Raw genomic sequence first — 19,174 nt, forward strand, 5'->3', positions numbered from 1 at the left:
AAATAAAATATGGATTTAGCGTCTGGATCCAACATATTCAGAAAATTCCATATGTAGGCAAGAAGAAATGTTTGGAAATGGACCCAACACGACAGAAATATCTGCGTTCGAACAAAAGTGAAACCTCGACTCTGTGGAGAGAAAAGTAATCCAAGGTGGAGAACGAAGCCCAGTAAAGGCACAAGTCCTGATAGTTTTATTAACTCTCAAGAGCATGCTTCATGACCTGCAATTCACAAATGCTCACTCTCACAGGCCAGACTGTCAGAGCCTACAAAGAAACTCGATCTCAATAAGCACCAAAGAGAGTCACAGAGACCATGAAGTACATGGCCTGATTTTTTTATTTTAAATTTTTTGATTGAGATATATTGACAAAGCTTTATAATACAACCCCGATTCCAAAAAAGTTGGGACAAAGTACAAATTGTAAATAAAAACGGAATGCAATAATTTACAAATCTCAAAAACTGATATTGGATTCGCAATAGAACATAGACAACATATCAAATGTCGAAAGTGAGACATTTTGAAATTTCATGCCAAATATTGGCTCATTTGAAATTTCATGACAGCAACACATCTCAAAAAAGTTGGGACAGGGGCAATAAGAGGCTGGAAAAGTTAAACGTACAAAAAAGGAACAGCTGGAGGACCAAACTGCAACTCATTAGGTCAATTGGCAATAGGTCATTAACATGACTGGGTATAAAAAGAGCATCTTGGAGTGGCAGCGGCTCTCAGAAGTAAAGATGGGAAGAGGATCACCAATCCCCCTAATTCTGCGCCGACAAATAGTGGAGCAATATCAGAAAGGAGTTCGACAGTGTAAAATTGCAAAGAGTTTGAACATATCATCATCTACAGTGCATAATATCATCCAAAGATTCAGAGAATCTGGAAGAATCTCTGTGCGTAAGGGTCAAGGCCGGAAAACCATACTGGGTGCTCGTGATCTTCGGGCCCTTAGACGGCACTGCATCACATACAGGCATGCTTCTGTATTGGAAATCACAAAATGGGCTCAGGAATATTTCCAGAGAACATTATCTGTGAACACAATTCACCGTGCCATCCGCCGTTGCCAGCTAAAACTATAGTTCAAAGAAGAAGCCGTATCTAAACATGATCCAGAAGCGCAGACGTCTTCTCTGGGCCAAGGCTCATTTAAAATGGACTGTGGCAAAGTGGAAAACTGTTCTGTGGTCAGACGAATCAAAATTTGAAGTTCTTTATGGAAATCAGGGACGCCGTGTCATTCGGACTAAAGAGGAGAAGGACGACCCAAGTTGTTATCAGCGCTCAGTTCAGAAGCCTGCATCTCTGATGGTACGGGGTTGCATTAGTGCATGTGGCATGGGCAGCTTACACATCTGGAAAGACACCATCAATGCTGAAAGGTATATCCAGGTTCTAGAGCAACATATGCTCCTATCCAGACAACGTCTCTTTCAGGGAAGACCTTGCATTTTCCAACATGACAATGCCAAACCACATACTGCATCAATTACAGCATCATGGCTGCGTAGAAGAAGGGTCCGGGTACTGAACTGGCCACCCTGCAGTCCAGATCTTTCACCCATAGAAAACATTTGGCGCATCATAAAACGGAAGCTACAACAAAAAAGACCTAAGACAGTTGAGCAACTAGAATCCTACATTAGACAAGAATGGGTTAACATTCCTATCCCTAAACTTGAGCAACTTGTCTCCTCAGTCCCCAGACGTTTACAGACTGTTGTAAAGAGAAAAGGGGATGTCTCACAGTGGGAAACATGGCCTTGTCCCAACTTTTTTGAGATGTGTTGTCATGAAATTTAAAATCACCTAATTTTTCTCTTTAAATGATACATTTTCTCAGTTTAAACATTTGATATGTCATCTATGTTCTATTCTGAATAAAATATGGAATTTTGAAACTTCCACATCATTGCATTCCATTTTTATTTACAATTTGTACTTTGTCCCAACTTTTTTGGAATCGGGGTTGTAATTTAAAAGCCATTTTAATAATTAAGTTTGAGGAATAAATGAATAAAGTGGCAAAATTATTGTGGATTTAAAAAAAAGGTTTGACATTCAAGTTAATGTCTACAAAAGAAAAAAGTATCCTTAAAAATAACAATAATTAATATTTCAAATAAATAAATAAATACAAATTTTTAAACTGAAAAGTAAATCTGTAAAAATTTTAACGTGCATAAATACAACATAGAAAAAAGCTGTACTAATCTTAAAAAAAAAAAAAATTAAATCTAGGAACATCAAAAGCAGCTATTTCCAATATATTTATTTACAAAATGTATTGCAACCCAATTTATCACAATATCAATATTACATCATTGTAACATCCAGCCTGATTTTAATCAGATCACTACTTTAGTTGGAAACAAGTGCACTATATGAATGACACAATTTCCCCAGGAACGAACACACACACACACACACACACACACACACACACACACACACACACACACACACGAAAGAAGAAAAGGAAGGGGAAAAAAGGCCTAAAAGTCTCATCTCATCTCATTATCTCTAGACGCTTTATCCTGTTCTACAGGGTCGCAGGCAAGCTGGAGCCTATCCCAGCTGACTACGGGCGAAAGGCGGGGTACACCCTGGACAAGTCGCCAGGTCATCACAGGGCTGACACATAGACACAGACAACCATTCACACTCACATTCACACCTACGCTCAATTTAGAGTCACCAGTTAACCTAACCTGCATGTCTTTGGACTGTGGGGGAAACCGGAGCACCTGGAGGAAACCCACGCGGACACGAGGAGAACATGCAAACTCCACACAGAAAGGCCCTCGCCGGCCACGGGGCTCGAACCCGGACCTTCTTGCTGTGAGGCGACAATGCTAACCACTACACCACCGTGCCACCCAGGCCTAAAAGTAAATATGTAAAAATGAAGTTTGAAAAAAATCTCACCCACTACAAAGATAGCAGGCTGGTTCTCATTTTCTTTTAAGAACACAAACTGATCTCAGACTCCAGCACAGATTTATTTCTCCTTTAAATGCCTTCAGCTTATTAACTGGGACTCCTTAAATCCAAAACATGTAAATGTGCGAGACAGACGTACACAGAGACAGAAGTGGCTTATAGCACGGCTGCAAATGAGTCACAGGAGTAAAACGTCAGCATCCATGACTCAAGTGTGTGATGCAGACGGGATACTCACCCTCTCTCTCTCTCTCTCTCTCACACACACACTTAAGCTTAGAATCATACCGGCTCTTGAAAAACCTGATTCATCATGCTCTCACAACAAATCCACACAAACAAAGATGTAAATATAAAAAACAAAATCCTACCCCCCCCCCCCCCCCCCCCCCCCACACACACACACACACACCACAGACGGTTAGTCAGCCTGTTATGGCACAATACTGAAGACAAAACCATTACCCAATGGGGTTTTTTTCCCTCGCTTTCTCTTCTCTTCTACTGTTTTCACAGAGACAGATCCAGAAAAACACTTCGTGTTTAGTCGTAGCTAATCGTGCTTAATATCTCAGAAGAGTTCAGGGCATGAATTAGATGCTGTATCTACAAGTAAACCAGAGAAGGATGGTATGAAATGGAAAAAGAATTTATTGGCAAAGCTACATTGTAAATATGCAACAAATAGACGCAAGAATGCTAGAAATTCCACACAAATTCCTTCTGCTAGATTCCTACACCTGGAAGAAATCTTGAGTAATCTCACAGAAGAGTTCAGGGCATAAATTAGATGCTGCATCTACAAGTAAACCAGAGAAGGATCTAATTTACTTTATAGTCATATGGACTGGGGAAGCAGTGTAGCAGGAGGTTCATGTCTTGTCTATTTATATATAATTTAAAAAAAAAAAAAAACCACGACCGCATTCTATTAACTTCCTTCATAATGTGTTTTGCATTCAGTGGGCCTAAAAATGGAAAGCCCTATAATGACGAGTCTTCTGAAGCAAGTTGTGGGTCCACGTGGTTTGGTGAATGTTCGATGGAGCCATGAAAGCATTTAACATGTTAACGAGCTTTTCCGTTTCCGGTTGAGAGTACGTTGTGCGTATTCTGGCTGCCGCTTCTCACCGGAGCTTTTTTTTTTTTATTTTATTTTTTCTGTGTGTTTGTGTAGTTTGATGTTTGAGTGTTTTGTCCGCCGGTTGTGGTGTAGCTCCGGACCCAGTTCTGAGCGTCGGTTCCCTCCAGGCCTTGGTTCGCCGTGGGTGATGCCTGTGCTCCTAGTTATGGACTGCAGTGAGCTCGTTGCTCATTTTAACATCGTGGTTGTCCAGCGCTCTGTGCTTTAACGCTTGGCGTGATGTTCCAAGCGATGTTGCTCGGTGCCATCACGGCGGCTGTGCAGGCGGTTTGGGACGTACCAGCGCTCTGCGTAGTGGTGCTTCTGTGCTCGCTTTGTGGATCCATGGCATGGTGTTCGAGCGATGTTGCTGGCGGTGTGGGACTTGTTTTCGTGCGCCTGTGGCTGCTACACCACTGGAATGACATCCTGACCCCTATTTGGTGGACTTTTTTTTTTTCTCTCTTCTGTCTATAATTGTAAAGCGACCTTGGGTTTTTAGAAAGGCGCTATATAAATAAATTGAACCTATTATTATTATTATCCACATCAACACATGAAAATGGAGTTAGCTCGCTAGCTCTGCTGATGCTGGTCTTCAAGGAAAAACTTCTTGCCCAATGGGCAAACGTGTGGTTTAAAGAGCGTACCTAATATGAAGCGCATTTACCTTCTATATTAATATACAGTACGTCCAAGTTCTCGGAATTTTTAAAGAAATTAGACTGATTAAATTAATAGTCCAGCATCTGCTCGATCTCCTCAACGTTTGATGATTAGTCAGGTTCTCTTCTTCTATACTTCAGAATAATAAATGTTCAAACCAAAAACAGCCACCAAGGGTATAAATAAGCAGAAATCTTTACGTCAAGCCCTAGCCATGTCCAATCCTAGCGATATATAAACCTCAGAATTTTTGGAGGAATATTTCAAATGGCCAAAAATAAATACATACATGCTGCATAATGCAATGGCAGCATCTGTATTTAATATCTGTTTACCGCTCCAAACAGCCATATTCAGATTTAAACCCACAATGGGTGTGGCCTAAACCAGACTTTTTCTTTTTTTCCCCCATCCAATTAAATACTAACCCTACCACTATGCCTCCGGAAACGTAGGAAAAACCCAGAAGTAGAAACGCCAGCACCGTTCCTCAACCTCAGCTACATCACTCCGGTTTATAACTGCTCTCAACCAGATGTACTGTATAGGCAGGACTGTTTTTCAATCCTGCTTACGGTACGTATTTATTTCAAACATACGGATTACGATGATCTGCTGTGGTGACCCCTAACGGGAGCAGCTGAAAGATGATGGAATCCAGATGCTTGTTCTTGTAAAGCGTTTGATTAAAAGAAACTGCAACGCACCACAAGCAGCGAGTTCCTGAATGAGCTTGTGACACACCTCTGAGGGATGCTGCTGGGTTTTCCCAGAATTACATCCTCTCAGACACGTGAAAAGCCAGTGCTTCAGGATGGTGATTAAAAACTGACTCATAATCAGTTTGAGAATAAACTCCTCCCAAAAAAAAAAAAAAAAGCTTGGGGAGGAATAAACCAAATCACATGACTGTGTCAGGAATAACTTGGAGTATCAGTACGTGGGAGGACGAGTCTTGCTTTGGGTTGGTTTCATCCTTTTTTTTTTTTAATAAAAGGAGTTTTTATAGACTGTATTAGTCATATCTATGACGCCGTCTCATCACCTCCGGTCAAAAACTGACAGGCGTGGTGCAACGTAAACAATGGGCAGGGCAAATGGATGCAAGTGTCAACTGTACGACAGGACCTTATATACTTATACATTTACTATAAATGCAGAAAAAAAATATAGCCGTGATGAGGCACCAGTACTTAACCTCCTAAGGCCCAAGCTGTTTTTTTACATGCATTTTTTATTTCTCTTTGCTATTTGGGCTTATTAGAACCTGATTCGAATAAAAACTAAGCATCATCTTTTGATAAGATGTACTTTTAGAGAAAAAGTATGTCCACATATGTGGATTCTTGTTCCGAATTTCCATAAAGTGCTGTCCACGCATGTGACCGCTAAGCCCTAGGAGGTTAATATCCAATTTAAAAAAAAAAAAAAAGACGCCATAATGGCAGTATCTGCATTTATATCTGCTTAGTGTTCCAAACATCCATATTCAGATTTAAACCCAAAAATGGGTGTGGCCTAAACCAGACTGGTTGTTTACATTGTTTTTTTTCCATCCAATTAAATCCTAACCCTACCACTACGCCTCTGGAAACAGAGGAAAAACACCGGGGAAAACCCCAGAAGTCCAAATGCCAGCACTGTTCCTCAACCTCAGCTACATCACTCCAGTTCATAACTGTTCTCAACCAGATGTGTGGACAGGATTATTTTTCAATCCTGCTCACGCGTTTGTTTATTTTCGTACTTTGTTCCTGCCTGCGATATTTGCTAACAAATTTATTTAGTTCCATTTCTCAAAACATAATCAAAACTTAAAGTGCCATTCCACCATTGGATGTATTCTTTGGCATAAAATACAATATATTTTATGACAACATGACTAGACAGAGAAATCTTTTAGCTTCAAAATGATATATCAAACATAATTTTTTGACAACGACAAGTATATTAATTTTGCGACCAAAGTCACCTACCCTTTTAATTTCCGCGCGTGATGTCATCGGCAGGTTCCCCTTCTTGTGTACCACGTGTCGGTCTATTTTTAGACCAGGAAACCCCCAAAGTGAGAGAGTCATTTCTCCTCGTATATGGGGGCCAAAAAAATTGCGAAAAATTTTGAGTTAATCTTTCAGTTAGCTAGATTTATTGGTATTAGCTAGATTTATTGGTATTATTTTTATCGCGTTCTATCCGCCATTGCTGATAATATGTGCCACGTCACGTGGTACACAAGAAGGGGAACCTGCCGATGACATCACGCGCGGAAATTAAAAGGGTAGGTGACTTTGGTCGCAAAATTAATATACTTGTCGTTGTCAAAAAATTATGTTTGATATATCATTTTGAAGCTAAAAGATTTCTCTATCTAGTGATACCAAAATATATTGTATTTTATGCCAAAGAATACATCCAATGGTGGAATGGCACTTTAAGCCACGATGGCCCTGACCAGGCAGTTACTAAGGATGAATGAATAAAATGCATCGTGTCGCACTGCCCATTTACCTTAATGAACGTGGTCTGGTGAGCTTCGTATCCGACACCTCACTCACACCCTCATGCAGGTAAAATCTCCCATGGGATCCCAGTCCCGGTGTATACTTCTACTCCTATGGGATTACAGTCCTCGCTGCAGTAACGGAGGACGATCGTAGTTCTTATAATGCCGTTTTGAGGGACTTTTTTAGCTCCTACTTCAGGGTAGGTTCTTTCGCAGCACAAAAGGAACCATGAGTGATGCACACTACCGTTCAAAAGTTTGGGGTCACTTTGAAATGTCCTTATTTTTGAAAGAAAAGCACTGTTCTTTTCAATGAAGATCGCTTTAAAGGAGTACGCCACCCCCAGGTGAAATTGAGTCAGTCCCTGCAGTCCCTAGAGTTGGATGAGTGAGCCAAAGCGTTTTGTAGCCGACCCAGCCATTGCCCTGATCTAGAAACGCCCCGGTTAGCTTAGCTTAGCGTAGTCGCTGTAATCCGGCGTGTCCAGCTAGCATTGTCGTTGCGAAAGTGAATCAAATAACTCAAGATTTTTTATAATTATTTCTCATGACCTGTACATTCACATCGAGTACACATATCAATGCAAATTAACACGAAGGGATTTACTAGACCGATTTATATCTGGAACTATTTTCGGCCACGGCACAGGCAAAGCACTGCTGCAGGCGCAAAGACACCACGCAGCACCTGAAAACCCTTAACTTCCGTCAATACACCAGCGTGACTACTAAGTTCTCTGGTGTATTGATGGAAGTTGTGGTGCTGCGTGGTGTCTTTGCGCCTGCAGCGGTGCTTTGCCTGTGCCGTGGCCGAAAATAGTTCCAGATATAAATTGGTCTAGTAAATCCCTTCGTGTTAATTTGCATTGATATGTGTCCTCGATGTGAATGTACAGGTCATGAGAAATAATTATAAAAAATCTTGAGTTATTTGATTCACTTTCGCAACGACAATGCTAGCTGGACATGCCGGATTACAGCGACTACGCTAAGCTAAAGCTAACCGGGGCGTTTCTAGATCAGGGCAATGGCTGGGTCGGCTACAAAACGCTTTGGCTCACTCATCCAACTCTAGGGACTGCAAGGACTGACTCAATTTCACCTGGGGGTGGCGTACTCCTTTAAACTAATCAGAAATCCACTCTATACATTGGTAATGTGGTAAATGACTATTCTAGCTGCAAATGTCTGGTTTTTGGTGCAATATCTCCATAGGTGTATAGAGGCCCATTTCCAGCAACTCTCACTCCAGTGTTCTAATGGTACAATGTGTTTGCTCATTGCCTCAGAAGGCTAATGGATGATTAGAAAACCCTTGTACAATCATGTTAGCACAGCTGAAAACAGTTGAGCTCTTTAGAGAAGCTATAAAACTGACCTTCCTTTGAGCAGATTGAGTTTCTGGAGCATCACATTAATTTGTGGGGTCGATTAAATGCTCAGAATGGCCAGAAAAACGTCTTGACTATATTTTCTATTCATTTTACAACTTATGGGGGTAAATAAAAGTGTGACTTTTCATGAAAAATTGTCTGAGTGACCCCAAACTTTTGAACGGAAGTGTATGTTGACTGGTCGAACCAAGAGCCAAGGCGGCACCGACAACCAGCATTTTTAAAAGTCCGTGCAAAGCGTTAACCTTGTAAAAACAGCTCTTAACGTTTGCGTTAAAACCATGGAGAGAAAAAAAAAAAACCACAGGCCAACGGACTGACCGTGAAGTCCAGGCTTTATTGAGCATAAATGCGACTGAGGAAACACAGCACAATTTTGATAAGCCAAAGCAAAAATCTACGCCAGCATCTCCTGCCAGCATTAAGCTCCTAAGTCGGCTTACGTCCCTTCAGCCTTCCTATTGGCGGTGCAAAGGAAAACAGAAAAGAAAAAAAAAGCCTCTGAAGGTATGTAGTTCTGAGGGGAGCTTCCTAGTGGGTAGTTCGTCTCAAGAAGTTCCTACAAACGTTTGGTCCGAAAGAACCTATTATGAGGACGGCATACGGTAGCTTGGGTTACTGAACCCACTGTACGTGGGTTCTCCCCAACCGGCTGTGCTAAACTGTCCCCAGGTGTGAACAAGTATACGTGGAGCCAATCCAGGGTGCATTTCCGTCTCGCTCACACTGTTCCTGGATACACTGCGACTTTGACCAGGATAACGGAGACACTGAAGGTGAATGAACGAGTAACGAAGGAGTTCAAAGTATCCTTATTTCACCTTTAACAAAATGAGTGCCCCCAATCAATTCTCGATTTGATCAGCTTTGCTCATTTCTAGCCATTTACGGTACAAATGAATAATCAGGTAGCAGGACTGGTGCTCAGAAACGCTTCCCGGCAGTGTGTGGACACCCTGGAAACCTGACAAGTGAATGATCGGCACAGTTGACGTACATCATCGGCAACGGATGATGGTAGCCTTGTTTCCCATGAAACATTCTGCAACTGAGTGTGTTTCAACATGTAGTGCAAATACTTATCTGGAACAATCACACACCCATCTCAAACAGCCTAGTCGGTCAATTTCTCACAACTACGTGTTACACAGACCAAGATCATAAAAGAAAGTGTACGTTGGAGATACCGTACAGACCTAGTTATAAATAATACAGAAGAATGTCTGGCAAACACAAGCAAATATTCAAAACACGTAGATATAAAAGTATTGTCACACACTGTTTTACAGCAAATCACATCCCCCCCCGTGACTGCTGTCCAGGTTCCAGTCACACCAGTAACCACCATTTCCAAAACAAAACATTAAATATGACCCAGCCGCATCCAAATCAGAAGCACAGCTTTTCACGTCGTGTCCGCAGAGAAAAAGGAAACAAATGATCACAGAAAGTAGACTCACCTGTAGTTATTACTCTCTCAGCTCAGCTCAACAGCAATCAAACAAAATGAGACCCGAGCGCAAGGAATCGGGCTCCTACAACCCACTGTGACGCAACACTGCTATCCATAGCTTGAGGGGAGGAATGGAGCCGAGGAGGACAGAGGGCGGGAGAGACAGACATAAGGAAAGAGAGAAGGAGGGAGGGAGAAGGAGAAAAAGGAAACTGAGAGAGAAAAAGAAAGATAGACAAAGAGAAATAAACACCAACCCTTTCAGGAAAATGGTTGTTTACCGGTACGTTCCCATAATTTGGAAACGTGCAAAATTCCCTTCTGCGTTTGAGTTTTTAACAAGGCCTTTCTACTTTTATTGAGCGGGATATTAACAACGGGGAGCCAAGATCTATTTGTTATACAACCCCGATTCCGAAAAAGTTGGGACAAAGTACAAATTGTAAATAAAAACGGAATGCAATAATTTACAAATCTCAAAAACTGATATTGTATTCACAATAGAACATAGACAACATATCAAATGTCGAAAGTGAGACATTTTGAAATCTCATGCCAAATATTGGCTCATTTGAAATTTCATGACAGCAACACATCTCAAAAAAGTTGGGACAGGGGCAATAAGAGGCTGGAAAAGTTAAAGGTACAAAAAAGGAACAGCTGGAGGACCAAATTGCAACTCATTAGGTCAATTGGCAATAGATCATTAACATGACTGGGTATAAAAAGAGCATCTTGGAGTGGCAGCGGCTCTCAGAAGTAAAGATGGGAAGAGGATCACCAATCCCCCTAATTCTGCGCCGACAAATAGTGGAGCAATATCAGAAAGGAGTTCGACAGTGTAAAATTGCAAAGAGTTTGAACATATCATCATCTACAGTGCATAATATCATCAAAAGATTCAGAGAATCTGGAAGAATCTCTGTGCGTAAGGGTCAAGGCCGGAAAACCATACTGGGTGCCCGTGATCTTCGGGCCCTTAGACGGCACTGCATCACATACAGGCATGCTTCTGTATTGGAAATCACAAAATGGGCTCAGGAATATTTCCAGAGAACATTATCTGTGAACACAATTCACCGTGCCATCCGCCGTTGCCAGCTAAAACTCTATAGTTCAAAGAAGCAGCCGTATCTAAACACGATCCAGAAGCGCAGACGTCTTCTCTGGGCCAAGGCTCATTTAAAATGGACTGTGGCAAAGTGGAAAACTGTTCTGCGATCAGACGAATCAAAATTTGAAGTTCTTTATGGAAATCAGGGACGCCGTGTCATTCGGACTAAAGAGGAGAAGGACGACCCAAGTTGTTATCAGCGCTCAGTTCAGAAGCCTGCATCTCTGATGGTATGGGGTTGCATTAGTGCGTGTGGCATGGGCAGCTTACACATCTGGAAAGACACCATCAATGCTGAAAGGTATATCCAGGTTCTAGAGCAACATATGCTCCCATCCAGATGACGTCTCTTTCAGGGAAGACCTTGCATTTTCCAACATGACAATGCCAAACCACATACTGCATCAATTACAGCATCATGGCTGCGTAGAAGAAGGGTCCGGGTACTGAACTGGCCAGCCTGCAGTCCAGATCTTTCACCCATAGAAAACATTTGGCGCATCATAAAACGGAAGATACGACAAAAAAGACCTAAGACAGTTGAGTAACTAGAATCCTGCATTAGACAAGAATGGGTTAACATTCCTATCCCTAAACTTGAGCAACTTGTCTCCTCAGTCCCCAGACGTTTACAGACTGTTGTAAAGAGAAAAGGGGATGTCTCACAGTGGTAAACATGGCCTTGTCCCAACTTTGAGATGTGTTGTTGTCATGAAATTTAAAATCACCTAATTTTTCTCTTTAAATGAGACATTTTCTCAGTTTAAACATTTGATGTGTCATCGATGTTCTGTTCTGAATAAAATATGGAATTTTGAAACTTCCACATCATTGCATTCCGTTTTTATTTACAATTTGTACTTTGTCCCAACTTTTTTGGAATCGGGGTTGTAATACAACAGGGGAAAAAGTAAGCGGGGGCATTTACACTGGCGAATTAGAAGGGTCTTGAGTAGTTGATATACGGTAGGAAACAGATGCTGGAGGAAAATACATGCATGAGATCTCACGCACAAGAAGCTTCGACTTAAAAGCAAATTTTAGTTTTTGTTCATAAAAAAAAAAAAAAAACCTTTAACCTAAAGAGACAGAGATAGAAAATAGGTGGAGTGCTGTTCAAGTCTTACAAATCCACCTCCAGCCCAGACCTGCTCTTCTACCCTGTTCGATTCGACATGTTCAAACTGCTCCGCTTACACATCACAGTTTGCAACATTACCAAGAAATTTGCCAGAAGCTTCGTCAGGCCACATCCGTCATACTTACCCATGTCTCAATACTTAGATCAGCTACTTTTAAACCAGCAGCAGTAGTACCGTATACACTTTTCCATACATCTGATCTGCACAACACAATAACCAATACGCGAGATCCCAGAGATGGATGAAGAAAGGCGGAAAAAAAGAAAAGAAAGCCTCCGTTACTGCTACAGATGCTCACCTGTGGCAAACAGACAAACACGTGTGTTCGTGCTCCATCTGAGCTCTGCGGATTGCACGTCATCCTGTGTGTGTGCATATGTGAAATCGGTGTTGGGTCTTCTGACTTGGTGTAAGTCCTGCGTAAAGCTTGGTCTGAAAGTCTGTGCGTGATTGTGCAGTCAGCTTCTCTGTTTAGTGATAATGCAAGCTTATCTGATTGGCAAGGGGCGAGGCTTATGCAGGAAGAGAAAGGGAGAAAAATCATGTTCGTCTCAGGTTTTTTTCCCCCCTTCACATATATTTCGTGGGCATGTGTTTTCCATTTTTGCAGGAGTTTCTCAATCCAGATTCTTATCATCACTCGTGCCTAAGTTAGTGCAAGAGAACACTGAAGCATGGTGCATGACGTTCCCAAAATAATCCAGACTATACACAAAGTATGGTGCCTGATCACATGGATTGCAGTGTCCACGAAGATCTGTCCAAACATGTATGCCATAACTAGATGTTTTGGCTCCCAAGCGGTGCAACAGAAACTTATTTTGTTGGGAAACTGCAAAGCGGAGCCGTGGTTAGAAATCACGGCAGCGGACTTGGATGTGCTCGCTGGTTGGGAGGGATGGTGTTACTCTCTCCCCGGTCAGTCACTGATACACTAAGCAATCGCGTGCATCTGTGAGCTTATGAATGCAGAAGAGGGTAGATGGCACTTTCCTGCACTACGTTCACACTGCAAGGCTTAATGCTCAATTCCGATTTTTTTGTGAGGTCGTTCACATTAACAAATATATGCGACTTGTATGTGATCCTCAGTATGAACGAAAAGCGACCTAAAAGTGCTCCGCATGCGCATTGCAGGATACGACGACGTCACACGCAGTGAGCATGGCCAGTGTTTACGGAAGTCACCTAAAGTTTCCTGTGTATGACAGTAGCCAGCATGGAGTACCTGGCGATGATGCAGTTGTTGTTGCGACGGAGCCAGAACATGCACAATAGCCTGATGTTAAGGAGGAGGTTGAGAAGGAAGAGGGCAAGGGTTTTGGCTCAGGCGTTCTGCGGGGTAGTGACTGCAACCTCCGTTCAAAGGAACATCAAAGCCATGTTGTTGTAACTTTTTTTGACAGACCCGCCGCCTACTTCAGCGCAGAATAGTGACGTTTGTGGCTTGTTGATGACGTGTAAGTCGGATGAATGCGACCTGGCGGTTCAGACTGAAGCCGCATATGAAAAGATCGGATAGGAATCGGAATTAGGACCACATATCCAAACGGCCTGGGTCGGATTTGAAAAAAAAATCGGATCTGTGTCGTTCATATTGTCAATAAAAGATCGGATACAGGTCACATATGGGCGAAAAAATCGGATTTGAGTCACTTCAGCCTGCAGTGTGAACGTAGTGCTAGTTTGTGTTGCTCATGGCATACATGGCCAGCGTGGCAGTTCGAAAAGATGCAGTTGACTGGTTTCATGTGTCTCGGAGGAAACCTGTAGTAGAGGTCTGCGCGGGACAGAATTTTCAGTTCCGCTCCCGCCCGCATTGTGCAGTCCCGCTCCCGCAAAGAATTATGATTTTCAGTCCCGCTCCCGTCCGCAAATCCCGCATGATGCAGACGTTCGCGTTATTTCTCACGATTTATGGCCGTTGTATGTCAGAACCTTTTGGCACTTATCACAACAAGCAAAGGGCAGCTGATTTCCCTCTGCGTCGTACACGAGTGAGAACGACTTCCAAATGTCTGATTTCAGGACTCTTGACTTTTTAACGGTAAATGTACCTCTTTTTAAAGCAGCACTTACTTCTGAAGCACTGTGAGCTTCACTAGAGGAGCTCTGCTCTTCTGCCATGATCGGAGATCTCAAACGCGGAAGAGCGGAAAGGAATCGGAAACGTACGCGAGATTAGACCACATCCGCAAATTTAGGCATCTTAAAATGTTATTAATGCCAAATAAAATATCCAGCACAAATTATATATGATAGACAAATTAATAATTTATAAATTTTATTTTAAACACATTTTTAGTAAGTGGGACTGCAGCTCATCACCTGTCCCGCCCGCTCCAGCATTGTGCACTCCCCTTCCTGCCCGCAATGAGCTTTCAAAATTTGTCCCGCGCCGCACTGCTTTGCATCGGGTCCCGCGGGACTCCCGCGGGAGTGCAGGGCTCTAACCTGTAGCCTCTCCAATCGGTAGTGGTCAAGTCAAGTTTGTTCGTATAGCGCTTTTAACAACAGAAATTGTCGCAAAACAGCTTTACAGAAAATCAAAGGCTTTAAACATGAGCTAATTTCATCCCTAATTTATCCCCAACGAGCAAGCCTCAGACAACATGAGGAAGAAACCTCGAGTGGAACCAGACTCCGAAGGGAACCCATCCTCATTTGGGTGATAACAGACAGCATGATTATAAATAACTCGCTTCTATAACAGTGTCCTATAGAGTCACAAAGTATAACTGTGGAAGCAGGAAATTCATTATAGTTTTAACATGAAGTCTGTTTTGTTGGAGTTATAAACTGTTCATTGATGGAAACTTGAGTGCAAAACTGTTCATAATAACCACAGTCCGAAAGTTAGCAAGGTCAACTGTAGCCCTGGTAAGTGTCCAAGTGCGACTTTCGACTGTCCATAAGGGGCCGTCCTCCACAGGAGCGATGTGATGAGACTTCAGCCAAACGCAGGGCATCAGGATGGATCAGGCGAATCCGAGGAGCAGGGGAGTGCTGGCTGGTGTGTGGGAATTGGTGAGGAAAAATACATTTCAAAAATAAATGAACAATAAGTCAAGTCGAATTGGGTCTTGTGGCTAATTGTTGGAACAAACAAGTAACGAGACCGTCAATGACGGCGTAGCTCACTCCGGCCCTGTCTAGTCCAGAAGAAATGATCTAACGTGGGCCTACCTTGCGCAATAAAATGTTGCAAGCTATATACACCCTAGGAATACCGACCTATTTACCAGAAAGAATCCAAAACGGCAAGGAATTGACAGAGAAGCAGCGATTTTTGTTGAACTGCTCATTAAAAGTAACAGTCCACCATATTTCCATAATGAAATATGCTCTTCTCTGAATTGAGACGAGCTGCTCCGTACCTCTCCGAGCTTTGCGCGACCTCCCAGTCAGTCAGACGCGCTGTCACTCCTGTTAGCAATGTAGCTAGGCTCAGCATGGCCAATGGTATTTTTTGGGGCTGTAGTTAGATGCGACCAAACTCTTCCACGTTTTTCCTGTTTACATAGGTTTATATGACCAGTGACATGACAAAGTTCAGTTACATAAATTGAAACGTGGCGATTTTCTATGCTATGGAAAGTCCGCACTATAATGACAGGCGTACTAACACCTTCTGCGCGCTTCGACAGCGCATTGATACCTTCACAGGCCCATGGTAAAACTGCACTTCCAGGAGGGGCTGCCGTCTGCCTCCCGAGCCGGCCGAGAGCGCTCCTCGTCGGGCACGGCCAGGCGGGCGAATGCCCTGGTCCGTCCGCCCTGTCTAAAAAAAAAAAAAAAAAAAAAAAAAGGTACAACTCCGAGTGAAGGTATCAATGCGCTGTCGAAGCACGCAGAAGGTGTTAGTACGCCTGTCGTTATAGTGCGGACTTTCCATAGCATAGAAAATCGCTACGTTTCAATTTGTGTAACTGAACTTTGTTTCATGTCACTGGTCATATAAACCTATGTAAACAGGAAAAACGCGGAAGAGTTTGGTCGCATCTAACTACAGCCCCAAAAAATACCATTGGCCATGCTGAGCCTAGCTACATTGCTAACAGGAGTGACAGCGCGTCTGACTGACTGGGAGGTCGCGCAAAGCTCGGAGAGGTACGGAGCAGCTCGTCTCAATTCAGATAAGAGCACATTTCATTATGGAAGTACGGTGGACTGTTCCTTTAAGGCTGAAGTTATGGAATAATTAATAATAATTGTAATTAAGCAAATCTGGGTAGAAGTTATACGGTACAACACCCGAGGTACCCCTACCTTCATGCCAGAAGTGGAAGAACTGAGGGAGAAGAAGCGATGTGTGTGGAAACTGCTCGTTAGGGCTCAACTACTCCATATCTTCATTATTAATTGCAGTTATGCAAATTTGGGTTAGAAGCTATATGCACCCCAAGAATTAAAAAAAATAAAAATAAAAATATTGGTGAAGACCCCTGTGATGACCTGGCGACTTGTCCAGGGTGTACCCCACCTTTCGCCCGTAGTCAGCTGGGATAGGCTCCAGCTTGCCTGCAACCCTGTAGAACAGGATAAAGCGGCGAGAGATAATGAGATGAGATCGGTGAAGACTTGAGACACAAGTGATTTTTGTGAAACGAGGACGATGCCAGATAGACGACGGACAACACATGATGGCACAAGACCACTGCCTGTCGGCCGGATCAGCCGATAATGCAAATAAGGAACAGAAGGAGAAATACAGCTTCTGAAAGCAGCTTGTGTCGTTACTTTGAATTTGATAGTAGATCTCCATTGCGTTCTTACCTTTAAATAACGAAGGAGAGTCCACAATTTGAGAATGTTGCTTGGAATTCAGTTAGAATATATTTATGCTAAACCAGTAGTCCTCAAGGGGCGGCACGGTGGTGTAGTGGTTAGCGCTGTCGCCTCACAGCAAGAAGGTCCGGGTTCGAGCCCCGTGGCCGGCGAGGGCCTTTCTGTGCGGAGTTTGCACGTTCTCCCCGTGTCCGCGTGGGTTTCCTCCGGGTGCTCCGGTTTCCCCCACAGTCCAAAGACATGCAGGTTAGGTTAACTGGTGACTCTAAATTGACCGTAGGTGTGAATGTGAGTGTGAATGGTTGTCTGTGTCTATGTGTCAGCCCTGTGATGACCTGGCGACTTGTCCAGGGTGTACCCCGCCTTTCGCCCATAGTCAGCTGGGATAGGCTCCAGCTTGCCTGTGACCCTGTAGAAGGATAAAGCGGCTAGAGATAATGAGATGAGATGAGATGAGTAGTCCTCAAGCAAAATTAAAGAGGGGAGGGGGGGAGGGGGGGGGGGGGGGGGGGGGGGGGAATCCAGGAACCCTGAACAACTTTTTGACAGGGTCTGTGTTCATTTTGGCACACAGTTTCCTAGATCACCCACGATCATCTTCCAAAGCTTCAACTTTCATTCTAATATCACCTTCAACCTCATCGCACTCATCATCTCCTGGATTGCTAACCAAGTCTCTGCCAAAACTCCGAGTCAAGCTTTTATAGTCTCCACAACTCCACATCAGATTTCTCATCAGTATGACACACATCCACCAAGTTCTCATTAGGATAAGGAAAATACATCAGCAGCCCAGAAATGAGCACCAGAATCGATAAACACATCAAACATATTTAATGTGTTTCAGGCTGGACCTTTGTTTTAACTGTATTGATTGGAACACAAAAGGCAAAAACAAACTATAAATCAGTCCTCAGAAGTTTACGTTAAAAGCACCTGAATGACTGAGTGGACCAGCCACCAAATGTGTTCGACTGGAATAACCTCTGGAGGATGGCAGATTTCCAGGAACAAATCTTGGAACCTTCATCTCTACTCCCTAATGCCAGGATCCAGTCCGCTCGAGTGGATTACGTGACCCCTCCACTCTGCATTCCTCGAGAGCCTCCAAACCCATGCACGTGTTTTTATTAGGATATAAAAGGCAGAAGCAAACCCTGCCCTTGAGTTATGTAAGAGATGATCAGAGTCACCGCTAAAGCCTAGGTCAAAACCGGACGTACGATTTTTTGGCCGTGCGATTTTTGGCGTTTCCCAAATCGCTGCGTTTTTTGTACGTGGAGAAAGACGCACGTTGGCCGTAAGTTTGTCTTGCAACCTGAAAAAAACGTAAGCGCCCGTAGAGTTTGTTTGACATGACAAAGAACCTCTGCGGCCGGTCTACGGCTCGAAAATCAGCACGTCACACGCGAGCCCTCCGTGCGTTTCTTGCGTTTTTTGCACGTAGACCGGCCGTAGGAGCGTGTACAGCCGGTTGTGACCGAGGCTTTAAATCAGACACACTGACCCGTTTGTCGTTTAAATTAATCCATTTAGTTGAGCCTTGCTTAAGTCGGTCATAATTTGTTTCCTAAATAAGAAAAATGAATAATTGAACTGGTTTGGGGGCAACACATTTTGGACAGAACAATCCCTGATCCTCCCAGTCCCCAGTTTCTCACAATAAAACAGGTTTATTTTGAGCAGCTATGCAACTGTCCCAAAGGATTTGATTCTTAAAAGCAAAGTCAATGCATGAATAACTGCAGAGGACAGGATGCTTTTCAATCTGACCTTGGCATTAATCACAACAGAATAATATCACGCTGAGCAAACGGGATGAATGCAAAGGAGAAGAGGAAAGGGTATGGAGCACTTGCATGTGACGTCACAGCCGATCCAGATTGTGACAGACGCCATCTTGTCGGTCAAACGCCATTTTCCGCCTTCTACTTCTACCTTTTCTTCTGGAAAACCCTACTATATACAATTCTACTACAACGGCTGCGGCTACAAGCTCTCCCTACCTGTGCACGTTTATGTTTTTTGTG

General features: G+C 43.2%; 1 protein-coding gene across 8 annotated transcripts in view; it reads right to left on the bottom strand.

Annotated features, from left to right (window-relative positions):
- Positions 1 to 19,174, bottom strand: part of plekhg5b (pleckstrin homology domain containing, family G (with RhoGef domain) member 5b) — a 124,146-nt gene that overhangs the window by 65,336 nt on the left and 39,636 nt on the right. For 2 of the 8 annotated variants that reach the window (XM_060937403.1, XM_060937404.1), the window contains exon 1: positions 12,655 to 12,825. The exons of 5 other annotated variants lie outside the window; for them this stretch is intronic. In XM_060937403.1, the coding sequence (XP_060793386.1) occupies positions 12,655 to 12,732 (78 nt within the window). In that variant the 5' untranslated portion in view covers positions 12,733 to 12,825. Of the gene's footprint in view, positions 1 to 10,107; positions 10,212 to 12,654; positions 12,826 to 19,174 lie in introns of those variants that run through there. One more of the 8 variants, XM_060937407.1, reaches the window with a different exon arrangement.

The sequence above is a fragment of the Neoarius graeffei genome, chromosome 13 (genome assembly GCF_027579695.1).
Source record: "Neoarius graeffei isolate fNeoGra1 chromosome 13, fNeoGra1.pri, whole genome shotgun sequence".
NCBI lineage: Eukaryota > Metazoa > Chordata > Actinopteri > Siluriformes > Ariidae > Neoarius > Neoarius graeffei.